This window comes from Phytophthora sojae, assembly GCF_000149755.1.
Source record: "Phytophthora sojae unplaced genomic scaffold PHYSOscaffold_2, whole genome shotgun sequence".
NCBI classification, from domain to species: Eukaryota; Oomycota; class Peronosporomycetes; order Peronosporales; family Peronosporaceae; genus Phytophthora; species Phytophthora sojae.
The window spans coordinates 9,839,722-9,852,798 of NW_009258116.1; the positions used below are offsets into that span (position 1 = coordinate 9,839,722).

At 53.3% G+C, this 13,077-nt stretch overlaps 4 protein-coding genes across 4 annotated transcripts; 1 reads left to right on the top strand and 3 right to left on the bottom strand.

The window, feature by feature from the left end:
* Positions 1 to 4,723: 4,723 nt before the first annotated feature.
* On the bottom strand, positions 4,724 to 5,125 carry PHYSODRAFT_256062 (hypothetical protein; the record flags this gene model as incomplete). The annotated part of the gene is made up of 1 exon (XM_009522886.1): positions 4,724 to 5,125. One exon carries the CDS (start codon positions 5,123 to 5,125, stop codon positions 4,724 to 4,726), a length of 402 nt encoding a protein of 133 aa, XP_009521181.1.
* A 231-nt stretch (positions 5,126 to 5,356) lies between these two features.
* On the bottom strand, positions 5,357 to 6,577 carry PHYSODRAFT_297374 (hypothetical protein; the record flags this gene model as incomplete). The annotated part of the gene is made up of 2 exons (XM_009522887.1): positions 5,357 to 5,722; positions 6,095 to 6,577. 2 exons carry the CDS (start codon positions 6,575 to 6,577, stop codon positions 5,357 to 5,359), a joined length of 849 nt encoding a protein of 282 aa, XP_009521182.1.
* Positions 6,578 to 6,592: 15 nt separating this feature from the next.
* Positions 6,593 to 7,392, bottom strand: PHYSODRAFT_484280 (hypothetical protein; the record flags this gene model as incomplete). The annotated part of the gene is made up of 2 exons (XM_009522888.1): positions 6,593 to 7,080; positions 7,140 to 7,392. 2 exons carry the CDS (start codon positions 7,390 to 7,392, stop codon positions 6,593 to 6,595), a joined length of 741 nt encoding a protein of 246 aa, XP_009521183.1.
* Positions 7,393 to 12,200: 4,808 nt separating this feature from the next.
* PHYSODRAFT_297376 (hypothetical protein) lies at positions 12,201 to 12,999 on the top strand (the record flags this gene model as incomplete). Its single annotated transcript, XM_009522889.1, has 2 exons — positions 12,201 to 12,349; positions 12,423 to 12,999. The coding sequence occupies 2 exons, from the start codon at positions 12,201 to 12,203 to the stop codon at positions 12,997 to 12,999; spliced, it is 726 nt and encodes a 241-aa protein (XP_009521184.1).
* Positions 13,000 to 13,077: the final 78 nt, after the last annotated feature.

Here is a 13,077-nt window from a genome sequence, read left to right on the forward strand (position 1 = left end):
TTGTATGCAGTTGAATGCAGAAGAGTTGGATTATGAGCCAGCAGTCTACATCCACGAAGGCAGTGACCTGCTTTCCCAACTGCGTGACGAATTGGCCCTGATTCCCGAATTGAAGGATCTCAGTCCAGAGTGTGACATCGCGAAGGCTGACGTTGGAGAACCAGGACGAACGACCCAAATCGAGGAAGAGCAACTGCGTGACATCCTGAACGCGCATCGCACAATTTTCTTAGGTGATGGAAACGCAGCGCCGACACCTGCTCGTGGGATCGTGTGTGACCTGGATGTGGGCGACGCGAAACCTGTTGCCCAACGTCCGCGGTCGATTGCCCCGCACCTGTTTTCCAAGGTGTATGAGCTGCTCAGGAAGCTCCTGGAAACAGGCCTGATTGAGACGTCCAGGTCTGCCTGGGCCTCTCCGATTGTCATCGTCCTGAAGAAGAACGGGGTTGACATCCGGATGTGCATCGACTACCGGGTTGTTAACAGTTTCATCCAACTTTCGAGTTACCCGTTGCCCCTGATTGACGACCTTTTGATCGGTTTCGAGAGTGTGATGTGGTTTATGAGTCTGGATATGGCGAGTGGATTCTTAGCTATTACGATGACCGAGCGTGCGAAGCTAATTTCGGCTTTTGTGTGCCCGCTGGGACACTATCAGTGGGTACACATGCCATTCGGCCTGAAAAACGCCCCGCTCATCTACCAAGCCATGTTGAACAACTGTCTCTGGGGATTTGTGAGATTGCCACCCGAGGAAGAGGCCAAGGTGGATCCGGACGTATTGGAGTTCCTGAAGCTGGACCCCTCCGATCAGGATGAAGCGGAGTGGATTCAGGCTGAGCAGAGGGTGCCTGTCCTGACCGATGTCATGACGGTGTTCAAGCGAAACATTCCCACGCCACCCCAGATGGGACCGGTGCTTGGTCGAAGTTCCTATATCGACGACATTGCTCATGGGGCGGCCACCTGGGATCAGCTTTGCCAGGATCTGAATGCGCTGCTTTTCCGGTTACGCTACTGGAACATCTCGCCTAAAAGCGAGTTCGGGAAGTTGTCTATTCCGTACCTCTCTCACGAGATCAGTGCAGAAGGGATCCGGGCTACTCCGAAGATTGCGAAGGGTGTCCAAAACCTCCCATTCCCGTCGACCCTGAAAGGGGTCCAATCGTTCCTGGGCAGCCTGAATTACTACCACAAGTTCATAGAGGAATTCCCGGTTGTGGCGGCTGTCCTGTACGAGTTGACGGATGACCAGATCCGGGCTGGACGAGACCTCGGCCAGGCTAAGGAGGCCTTTGAGATCCTGAAACGCAAGATCGTGTCAACTCCGCTGCTCAGACACCCGGACCAGACGAAGCCATTTGTGGTCATTCCCCATGCCAACCAGTGGGCAGCTTGCGCTGTCCTTGGCCAGGAATATGATGGGGTGATTCAGCCTGTCCGGTACACGGGGCGTGACCTGAACGACGCAGAGCTACGTTACCACATTGCGGAGAAGGAAGTCGTTGCAGTCCTGCGGGTTCTGGAAGTGTTCAAAACTATTGTCCAGGGCGCCAAGATTGTGGTTTATTCAAGGTATTCTGTCCTGAATTGGCTGCTTAAATCCAAGTCGGCCGACGGTAGGTGCGTGCGCTGGGGGGTCATCCTGTCTCAGTGGAACCTGGAAATTCGGAAGGTGCAGAGGGACGAGGACGGACTTGCTGCCATCATGGGAGCAGGCATCACGCCACGCGAACACCTGGATCAGGTTGCTCAAACCCTGATTCCGGCCAAGGGGCGCGTCAAGGCGCCACCTGTAATCAGCGTGGAGATGCTGGATTCAGACTACCAAGGATATGTCCTGAGCTTCGACGGCGCTGCGAAAACATCTACGCGCCAAGGAAGTTGTGGATGCATCATTTGGGAGCTTCCAGACTGGCACGTCCTGACCGCACACGGTTTCATCCTGGATGACGTTACTGTGAACGACGCCGAATATCATGGCCTGCTGAAGGGTCTGGAACTGGCGTCTGAATGTGGGATCCAGGATCTGGTCGTGGTGGGCGATTCCAGAATCGTGATTCAGCAAGTTCAGGGACTGATCAACTGTAATCAGCCCAACCTACAGCGCCAACTCGCCGAGTATGAAGTTCAGAAGGACAAGTTCAAGTCGATCAGACTGGTCCATGTCAAGCGTGACTACAACCAGGCTGCAGACTACCTGACGTCCAAGACTCTGGCACTGGGTGAGTCGTGGCAGGTTCAAGACGCCCAAGAACTTCTTCACCTGGAACGTGTATCGAAGATCCAAGAAAAGCTTATGAAGACGGTTGTGGTGCTGGACGAATCAGCCCAGATTGAGGTGAAACAGGACGGTCCGAACCAGACTGCTCTGGTTGCCATCCAGGAAGACGAGGGTGTTTCGGGCGTGGATTCAGAGCCGTTGCCCCTGGCCGCTCGTGTCATAGCCGCAGTCACTCCAAGTCGAGCCGCCATGGAGTCCGAGGATCGGGCCCCGATGGGCCCACTCGAGTATCAGGCTGAACGGTGGAGACGCATCAAAGCGCATCAGGATCAGGACAGCCAGCTCGTCGAGATCAAGAAGTTCCTGAATGGTGAGTTGGAAGACTTCTCTGTCCCTCAGATACGGCGGTTCTCCAAGCAGGCTGAACTTTTTGCCCTGGATGCAAGAGGTGTTCTCTACCGCCTAAGTCGGGCTACCCTGGGACATGAATGATGAACTCAGGCTAGTCGTGCCTGAATCGTTGAAGGCGGACATGCTGCATTACGCCCACGAAGATTTTCAGGGTGGTCACCAGGGTATTACCCGGACCCACGAGAAGCTCCGATCAGAGTTCTATTGGCATGGTATGTACGCCGATGTGGAGGCGTTCGTGAAAGAGTGCACAGATTGTGCTAGCGGCAAGGGGCGCCCGCCTAATCCAGGCCTGTCTCCTGGGAACATTGAACCAAGGCGACCTTTCGAGGTTGTATCTATGGACTTTGTGACTCATCTGCCCAAATCAGAGCGTGGAAACACGTTCCTATTACTATTTCAGGACGCCTTTTTCGGATACGTGATGTGCAAGCCGATGGGATCCACAACTGCCCCAGATGTTGCCGAGGCCTACGAAGAGCGGGTTTTCAGGAGGTTCGGGGCGAGTTCAATGCTGCGTCACGACCAGGATCCTAGATTCATGAGTGAGGTCTTCACTCGGTTCCGGGACCTCCTGGGTAGTAAGCAACGAGCCACCCTGGCCTACCGGCCCCAGGCTAATGGCCAGCAAGACCGCTCTGTCCAGACCGTGGTCAGGAGCATCCGTGCCTACGTGGCCGAGGCAGACCAGAATGACTGGGACGAACATGCTGAAAGGTCGATGTTTTCCCTGAATGCCTCTTTCGATGCAACCAAGCTCGACACTCCGTTCTACCTTGTCCATGGATGGGATGCCCAGGGTACCGTGTCCGCCATGCTAGGGCCTAAACCGTCCAGCCTTCCTGAACGTACGGCCTACGGGTGGCGAAGGAAGTTTCAGCGAGACTACAGCTACGCCCAAGCGTGTGCGGAGGACTTGCAGAAGAAAACCAAGAGGGCCCGTGCGGAGGAGCAAACCAGGAAGTGGCGTGAACTGTCGGACCGGATCAAGGCTGGATTCGAGATTGGAGACGCGGTTTGGCTCTATATCCCGAAAGTGGAGTCTGGCTTGAGTCGAAAACTCGCTCACCTTTGGCATGGCCCGTTCCGAGTGGAGGAGATTCAGGACGATTTCCGGGTCAAGCTCAAGATTGAGGATACCGGTTACCGCGTGAACCCGTGGGTGCACATCAGCCGCCTGAAACCACGAGCACTTTTCCCAAAGCGGCCGACCACTGAAATCGAGGTGGAAGAAGACGACGACTTTGACGCAGCACTGTTACCAGAAGACAGTTGGGAAGCAGACAACCAGAACCAGGAGTATGAAGTCGAGAAAATCCTGGATCTGCGCTGGACGAAGCGTACCCGCACGTCGAAACGTGTGCGATAGTACCTCGTCAGGTGGAAGGGCTATGATGACCCTGAATGGTTGCCGGTGACTCAGCTGAATTGTGGGGCCCTGCCTTACGAATTTAATCAGAGTGCGCGGGCGCGGGCACGTTTCCAGGCTATGCAAGCCGGAGACGATCACCCCAACGTTCAATAGCCCTGGTTCCAGGCAGCCCGAAGGAAAACAGACCGTCGAATTGTGAAACTGCTGAAATTGCCTGATTTTGATGTGATCGGAAGCTGATTCAGGATACGAGTGTGGAGCCAAGCCTGTATGTGCGCGATTTGGAGTTGTTCGGGAGATGATGATGAACTTGGATACGAGTGAGTGGAGTACGCGTGAAAGGTGCAAATGTAGGATGAGCATGGAGTGATTAGTTTGAACGACACGAGTTGATCCTGAATGGAGTTGAGATTGAGGACGGTCAAGACAAGGAAGTGCTGAAAACATGAAGTCCGACTGTTGATTCAAAGGTTAGGTGGTACGCTACTAGATCGGAGAAATTGTGAAAGTGATGACGATTCAGGACACGGTGGCCCAGCCAAGCCTGGACGACCTTACGTTTGGTACTTCGCGGACACCTAGTTGCCGACGAGCAGCTCTGGTTTCGACAGATTTTTCTTGACTTTTGGGGACACGTGCGTCAGGCGCTCTTCGTCGGTGTAACCCTGACCCCACTGTCGGCGCGCTGGTTCATCCGCTTCTGCCATCTGAATCTACTCGATCCAGGAGTACGAGTCCCCGTTCTCCTTCTTGGTTCCCGGATCCATGAGAAAGAGGTGGCAAATTTGGTTCGGATACTGCCAGATTCCGGGTTCTTCGAACAGGGTTTCAGGGAAGCCTTCCGAGATCAAGCGTTTCTTGAGTTTCTGGAACTTCTGAGCGACCTTGTCACGACGTTTGGCTCGGCTGTCGTTCAGCTTCTTGGACTCAGCCAAGGCCTTGGTCTCGGCAGTGGTCTTGCCCATGGGTTTTATTGTGATCCAGTGCAGAATCTCCCAGATCTCCTGGGCCCACTTCTTCATGAATTCGACGACTTCATCCAGCTGGTCCAGGACAGACTCATCCAGGTCCTCCCGAACGTGGAAGTACAGAACTTTGATCCGACCTTGAAACATATCCAGCCAGGGTTCGTCGTCGATAATCTTGCTGTATTCGGCCTCGTCCCAACGATCTTGTAGAATGCACGATTCAGACTTTTGCGGAGAGTAATCAGGAAATCCAGGCGTTTGGGAGAGAACCAAGGCTGTCCGTGGAGTGAATTGTGCTGCAACCCCAAAGATGCACCAGGACAAGATGCCCCGGCCTGGTTCTTCAATGATGTCGATCTCCTCCTGAGTCAGCTCCTCCTACGCCTTGGCAGCAAGCGCCGTTTGGTGTGGGGCTGGCCCGATTCGGGGAGAAGACTTGGGCTTGGATCCTTTGGGAGTACCCTGAACCGATTTGTCCGACTCTGACTGTACCAAACTGCTGGACCGAGTGCGCTTCTGTGCCGGCGATTCTGACCGGCCACCGTCGTCTGACTCTGTTCCCGAACCGGATTCAGGATGGCCAGCTTTGCTCGCCTTGGAGGAGGTGTGCTTGGACTTGGACTTGTGACGACGCTTGCGCTTAGTGGACTTCTTGCCCTTCTTACGTTCGGAGTATGATTCATCACTGCTGTGGCTGTCTTCCTCTTCATCGTCATCGCCCAGAACCTCGATCACTTCCGACCGCTGGATACCTTCTAGTGAAGGCCACTCATCCAAGGCCTGACCCGTTTTCAGGGCGCACTGGCAGATCAACTCAGCCATCCGAAAGTAGGATTCAGGGACATACCTGGCCCAATATGTGACATCCAGAACGGCCCAGTACATCATGCGGACCAGCATGTCCAGGAGCTGCGGACGGTGAAACAGAGTGTGCGCGACACGATCTTCCCGAATCCATTCCATGGCCCCCTTGTAGCCAACCCCAGTCAGAATCACCAGCTGAACATCCGTCCGGACCTGTTCCCAAGCAACAAACTCAGGGAACATTGCTCGACCTTCCTCGACTATGAGCAAAAGAGGACGTGTCGGTGAGCGGGGTCCTGAATTGGTCTCGACCATCCTGGATGGGCGCCACTGGCACTTAGCTGGCGGCTTAACTGGCAACCCCTGCTTAAGCAGACGCTTGAGGCGGGGCCAGTTGTTGCGAACCTCGTTCCGGCCCTGGTTCAGGAAGGTCATCAAGTCGTCGGCCCGGAAAGTTTTCTTGCGCAGGCGTTCTCGTAGTTCCCGGTTCTCAGCTTCCGTCAGGCCATGTTTGTGTTCAAGCTCCTGGATCTTGGATGCGGAAGCCTGTTCCTGCGCCAGGTGTTCTGTGGCGAGGCGCTTGAAGTTGGCTTGGGCTGCAGACTCGGCTGACGCAATCTCTTTCCTGATTCTGTCCGATTCAGCTTTGAAATGGTCGTGCAGCCCCCAATTCGCTCGCTTGACCTGGTTCAATTCTGCCCGAACAGCCTGGATAGAATCGACGTCCTGGCCTTTGGATTGGAGTTGCGACTTGACCTTACGAAGCTCATCCAGGACGACGCGCAGGAACGACATGGTGTGGAATGTTTTCTAAGCCAATTGCTCTGGATCAAAGTGCCGGATTACGGACGCTAGCTCTCGGCGCAATTCCATCGAAGACAGGATGTTTTCCAGCTGACTCAACTTTGGAGGATCCTGATTCCAAGGTCGTAAGATCTTGGAACGGGCGTCGTTGTTAGGCCCGAGCAGCAGGTCCAGGTCGAGCAAGTCCTGTTCGGACAGGCCCAGCAACTGGATCAGAGCCTCGATCCCTCCATAACCATCCTGGATTTGCGCATGCTGAACAACGGCGTTTGTCGTAGCCGGAACGCCGACAATGAAAGTGTGCCCGCCCGGGATGCGCTTCGGTGGAGCCACGAACCGAGAGGGCACTACATTCTGGAACGGGGCCGGACAGCGATGAAATGCAGGCATGACGCCTGCCTCCAGCACGTCATTCAAAGAGAGCAAGTGTACGGCTGCCTCCGGAATGTCATGATGGCTCTGGTTGTTCGGTCCAGGGCTGGCCCGTGCGTCTTCTCCCGAATCTACCGGATGTTGCCCTGAATCCAGGTTCGTCGGGCTTTAGAGGCGCCACTGTCGCTCTCCATGTCCTCCTCCTCTTCCTCCTCCTCTTCCTCCTCCTCCTCCTCTTCGTCCTGGTCGCCGAGCTCCTCGTCAGCTGGGTCCACCACCTCGCGGTCCAGGTTGCCGTCAGCACGCTCGATGTCGGCGTCGCTCTGGTCGCCCCCCGCGTTCGCGCCTGGTGCAGCAACCGCAGCAGCCGAGGCGCCCGCCGGAGGGCGCGCTGGAGTCGTCGGCGTCGTACCCGGGGGCGCGAGCTCGCTCATTGGGATCGCTGGTATTAGCGTGCGCGCCAGCGAAGGTTGATTGGTGTGTGACGATTGGATTGTGGATTTCGGCCGGAATGATGTGAAGTAATTCGACTGGGCGAAGGGGCGCAGAAGAGTCGTCAGACTGGGCAACCGTCCGACGGGGCACGGATTCAGGGTGAAACCGTACCGGAGACTGCCAACGTCGCCGTGGGGTCTAGTCATGACCCGTCAACTCGGAAAGCGATGGATCTCGGTGAATGATCAGGCCTAGAGGGGCGGTTGACACGATGCGGCTCCAGATTTCTGCCCGAGCCCCACGTTGACGGTCTGGTTCTAGCTGGATCCAGGATCCAAGTGGCGGGAACAGCCTGGATATGCACTCAGCGCCCTGAATCAGGGTGATCAAGGTGTGTCCAGGCTGGACCAAGATCGATGACCCTGAAGGCTGCCAGCCTGGAACCCCCCCCCCCCCCCCCCCCAGCCAAGATCGAGCCAGTCATGCCACAAGAGCCGAAGACGTGCCCGACCAAGCTCGTCGATGCCTAAGCTGCCTGACCAAAGCCCGTGTATCCTGAATCGACAACGTGTATCCCGAATGGACGACTCTCCAAGCTTCAAGATTTGACCATATAAACCCAAGACATTAACGACCGACTAAGCCGACCGTCCAAGATCTGCTCGGCACATGGAACCTTGAACTCCCTCCCAGCTGTGCTGCCGATCCCCGCTGGGTCTTTGCGACTCAACCGACGACAACCTATACTGAAACCAAGATAAAACTTCCAAGACTGCATGTTACGATTAGTGATAGCCTACAAAGATAAGACCAAACAGAGTTCGTTTTTCCTGCTACAGCGCAAGTGTCTTCGGTTGGGGGCCAGGCTATTCAGAGCTAGTTCAGACTCAAAGGAGCCTTGTGTCTTTGGTTTTCCCCCTGCAGTCAGGGCACATCGGCTAAGAACGTAAGGGTCGTGTGTGGAGCTCTCATAGTAAGTATCAAATCAAGTTAAGGCGAGTACCTGGGCTGTCGTGCGGCCAGGGTTGATAAGCTTTATTTCATATTCTAGTTGGAGTATTTGTCCTGGACAGCACTGCCATTTCATATTAAGCTACTCCTAGGGCGGTTGAGGTAGTCACCACCTAGTGATTTGTCGATAGGCTACTGAGTGATAGGAAGGACTGTGTTTTGTATTGATTCGGCTTTTTCCCTCTGGATTGAGGGTGGTGCGCGATTGATTGAGGGTCTTGGACTTGCCAGTGTCCTGGATCTACCCTCTTTGTTGACTGGTGTGTAGGGCCCACCGTCCAAGGGCCAACCAAAGAATAAGTGACGGTTGTGTGTATTGTATATTTGTGTATAACTCTGTATTGTTAAGGTTATCTCTCCGGATCCAGGCTGTGAAAGCTGCGTTCTGAATTGTGCGTTGGCTCCGTTTTCTGGTCCTAGCGATATTATCCTGTTTCCCGCAACTCACGCAGTGCAAGTCTCACGTTCGAAGACAAACGACACCCAAAGGGATTCCACAAGAAACACACGCCACCCGGTACGACACCAAGTGCTCGTCCAGGGTTGTTTCGAGGGGACAAGTCTAGATCCTTTTCGGGCCACTGTACACCTGGGCGGCAAAAGGCGTTCACCCACCTCGCCTCAGCAGCACGGGAGCGGTCCCCGAGGCCGTGACGGTGGCGGAGGACGGCTTCTGTAACGGGGTCACACGAGAGTTACCCGAAGGGTTACGAAGTGCATACACTGTCTAATCGAAATCAGTAGGAGAATCAGTACATGGCTTCAAAGCCACTGATTATGCATATGACTAGGTTTCACTATGCTAGATAGTGAACCGGATACATTTACACCACAGGCGGCTTTGCCGCGATAAAGGGAAATACATTCAGTTTGGAGATTCACACAGTTAAGGGTTGACTCTTGGAGTCCGTAAGGTGAACGGACTCATACGTTCTCGTATTAGAACGGGCAATCTTAAGTTGAGACTCTGTGAGTCTGTTACGTCTTCCGCTGACGCGAAAGCTACGGCAGCCCCGCTGCAGCTTCTGTGTGGCCCACGCGGTCAAATGTGGCACGATGAGCAGCACGAGCGAGCTGCAACTGCCGACTGCTTTTGTGGCGACATTGCAGGTCGGAGCAGCGGGCTCCGACAGCGAGAGAAGGCCGCACACAACGGATTTTGCTGCCGAAGCTGCAGCGGACAACAGACCCGGACGCGCATGCGGCCGAGGGCGAGACGAGCGGGTCCACGGACACGCACACGACGGAGCGGAAGCTCTACAAGGACGAGGCCGAGGAGGACTTGACGGAAGCGCTGACGGAGTGAGCGACCGGGGCAAGGAACCCTGTGTGGAACACGAGACGAGATTGAAAGTTATTGTTGACAAGGTATTGACATTAGCTTGCGTGGTAGAAGAGGTTTGTATAACCCCCTAATAAATACGGTCGGACGCACTGTGGCGGACGACCCGGCGCAGCGGTTGAGTATCGCTGTCGGCCAGAGGGTGTTCGACTCGAAGTAGGACCGACGCAGCGTAGCTATACGACTTGCTCAACAAGCCAAGCAAGATAAGCGGCCTCTTTCAATTGTTTTGCCTCCCATGTGCAAATGATCTTTTCACTGCTTTAAAGTTGAAAAAATACAACTACACACTGAATGCTTATTTTGAGATTTTTAAGAGTGGGCTTTGTAGACGGTCAAAGGTGAGTTCGATGGAGATACTGAAACCAAGTGATTAGCAGGTTAAGTGGGAGACCCCGTAGTTATACACTTCCTCGGGTCCGATAGCCCCTTAGGACTACACAAGCCAGTCTATTTTTTTTCTTTCAAAGAGGTTAAGTCGCCTCAGCTTCAGGTACTAAGACTGCGGTCACTGGGACCCGCGCTTATAGACTACCCACGTAAATCGATAGCATCTTTGCCAGGGTTTCCCTCCAGGAAGCCCCAGGTATTCATATTATAGCTGTGTAATAATTCTGCCCGGAATCGAGGTAGCGCCGTTAGGTGATTCATTGTATAACTACAAACCCAGCGTACAGATAAGACCGGGACATCCAATAAATCTTTAGTGAGTTGACCTTCTTTCTGATTCAAACAACCGATTCGAAGGGGGTTGGTCTACAAGTTGCTGTTACTGACCGAACCCCAGGCCTCCTTTCTTTCCCATAGTGAGTACTCGCCCCTGAACCTACGGCCCCGAATAAACCCCTGTCCGGGTCGACGGTCTATCTATGATGCGATTCCCTCTCCAAGGGCTCTAGATTATCTAGCTAGGAAACGCAACCCGAGATCTCACGGGATGTCGAGCTTGTTGTAGTGGTCGCGGAGGTCATAAAGATTAATGCAATCAGGGACAATGATTTTTAGGATGGATTAATGCTGGCGGGGACCGCGCATGCTGGGGATGTAGCAAAGAACGTCACGTGAAGCGTAATTTAGGCGTTGAAGAATGAGTAGGTGATGCTGTCAGCGAGCGGCCCGTGTACGACAAACGGTGACACTGACGCAGGATCATATGTACCGGCTGGGAGTGTTCCACGCGAACATAAATGAACTAGAGGCATTGTATGAACTTGTTATCAAACAGACTTTGGGGTGAAATGAATTAAGGTGATAGAATTGTACCCGGGATACCTCAAACAGGGCACTTAGTTTAATGTCATTATTATAGGTAATACAACGCGTTTAAGGTATTTTACTTGTAGTATAGTGCAAAACGGTAATGCTCAAACTAGGTTTAATGTTTATAATCAGAAGTAGAGTGTTTTTATTATACTCTCAGAATTATAACAACAAGCTTTTATTACCAGTTTGTAAGAAGTGGAACATTATATTGTGCCTAAACGATTATTGTTTTAATATTGTACAGGTCTATTTTATCTGCAATTGGTCTACACGGTACGGAGAGCAATAATAACAGAATACACTGCGCTGATCTCTCGCTTGGCTTCCTCTTCACTTTACAGCAGCGCTACACGCCATAAGCGGTCATAGTCAAGCCAACTCATCCATCGTCACCAATGAAGGACCAAAAACGGAGATTTGTGATTTGTCGCTAACAAAGGGAAACGAGCCAGTAGGATTAGAAAAAGTAGGGAGGAAAAAAAGCACACACAATTAGGATACCCCTCTGTCACTTTGGATACTTAGGTTTTTTTGAGAAAAAAACGAAATGAAGGTTTAATTTAACAATTACGGACCCGATTCGGAATTATTTTAAAATAACGGGCCCGAAACACAATTTCCCCTTGATAAAACAACTCGCAACGAACGGCGAATATGCTGTCAATCGTTACATCATTTCAGTGTCAAATTGAGAATCTGAACGATCAAAACGAGAAGCCCTCTCAAATTAGATATAGCAGATCGATATCGACTTGACTGGTGCGTTAGATGCGTCCGGACGAAAGAGATGATTCGGCGCGCAACTTCATTCTAGAAGGCTAGGAGATCCATTCATTGCAGCTCGCGGACTCTCAGCCGCACCCTGCCACCTTATCCACGGCATACCCGAAGCTCCTTCCTCCCACCATTCTGCCATTCGCTTCCTGAATGACATATCGGCGCTACACGGACGAAGACCGCTATCGAATGCTCACTCCAGCCAAGGACCGGGAGGATTAGTTGGTCGTTGCCTCCCACAACGACATCCCCTACAACACGGCATGGCGATGGGTGAGCCAGCCGGAGAAGCCCAACGTTTGGACACCAAGGACAAAGCCGCGCCGAGGCTCCCGACACATGAAGATTCTACCTGAGCACATCACGTATTTAGTGTCGCTGTTAGAATATAAGTGCCAGCTAACGCTCATTGACATGGTGGACGAGCTCAAGACTGTGTACAATGTTGACGTGTCACCTCAAGCTGTTCGACGGACCCTCGAAGCAATCTGCTTCACTCTGAAGAAGATTCACGCCGAGCCAAGCGACATGAACTCGGATCGAGTCAAGCCGCTACGTGAAAAGTACGTGCCCAAGCTTGGTCTACCGCAAGAGGCTTAGATATGTCGAAGAGACCAACTTTAATCTGTTCTGTAGCCAGAACTATGGCTGGAGCCGTCGAGGAACCCGTGCTGGCGTCACCCGTCCAGGCGCCCGCGGTGACAACTTGAACGTCGTTGCCTGCATCTCGTCGTACGGCCTGGAGCATGTGGAGTTTCGCTGGGGAGCCAACGACGCCGAGGTGGTTGACGGTTTTGTGCCCAAGCTCCTAGACGGCCTCATGGACAAGGGTGTATCGCTTTTTGAGGTGGTGGTGGTGTGCGCCAACGCGTCGATATATGCCGGCGTCAAGGAAGAGCTGCAACACTCGGACTACGTAGGTATAACCCTGGAGAAGCTTTCGCCATACTCGCCAATGTCCAATCCAATTAAGAATGCTTTCTCGGCCTTCAAGTCTGGCGTGAAGTCCTACCTCTCCGCGCATCGCGATACCAGCCTTCGTGTCCCTGCTGGTGTATCCAAGGTGGCACACAGCGCCAACTACATGCTACGAGCCGCGCAGTACGGCATGGCAAGTAGGGTTACCCTAGACTTGTGCAACAGTGAAGCGGCTCACACTTTAGCATTCCACACGCTCGCCTTAGAAAAGAGAAACATGCCCGTGGGAGCTTAGAAAAGCTGGGACAGTAGCTGCAATAATGCAAACATTAAAATTACTAGGTAATTGGGTGCCGTAGGTATAAATGATTAC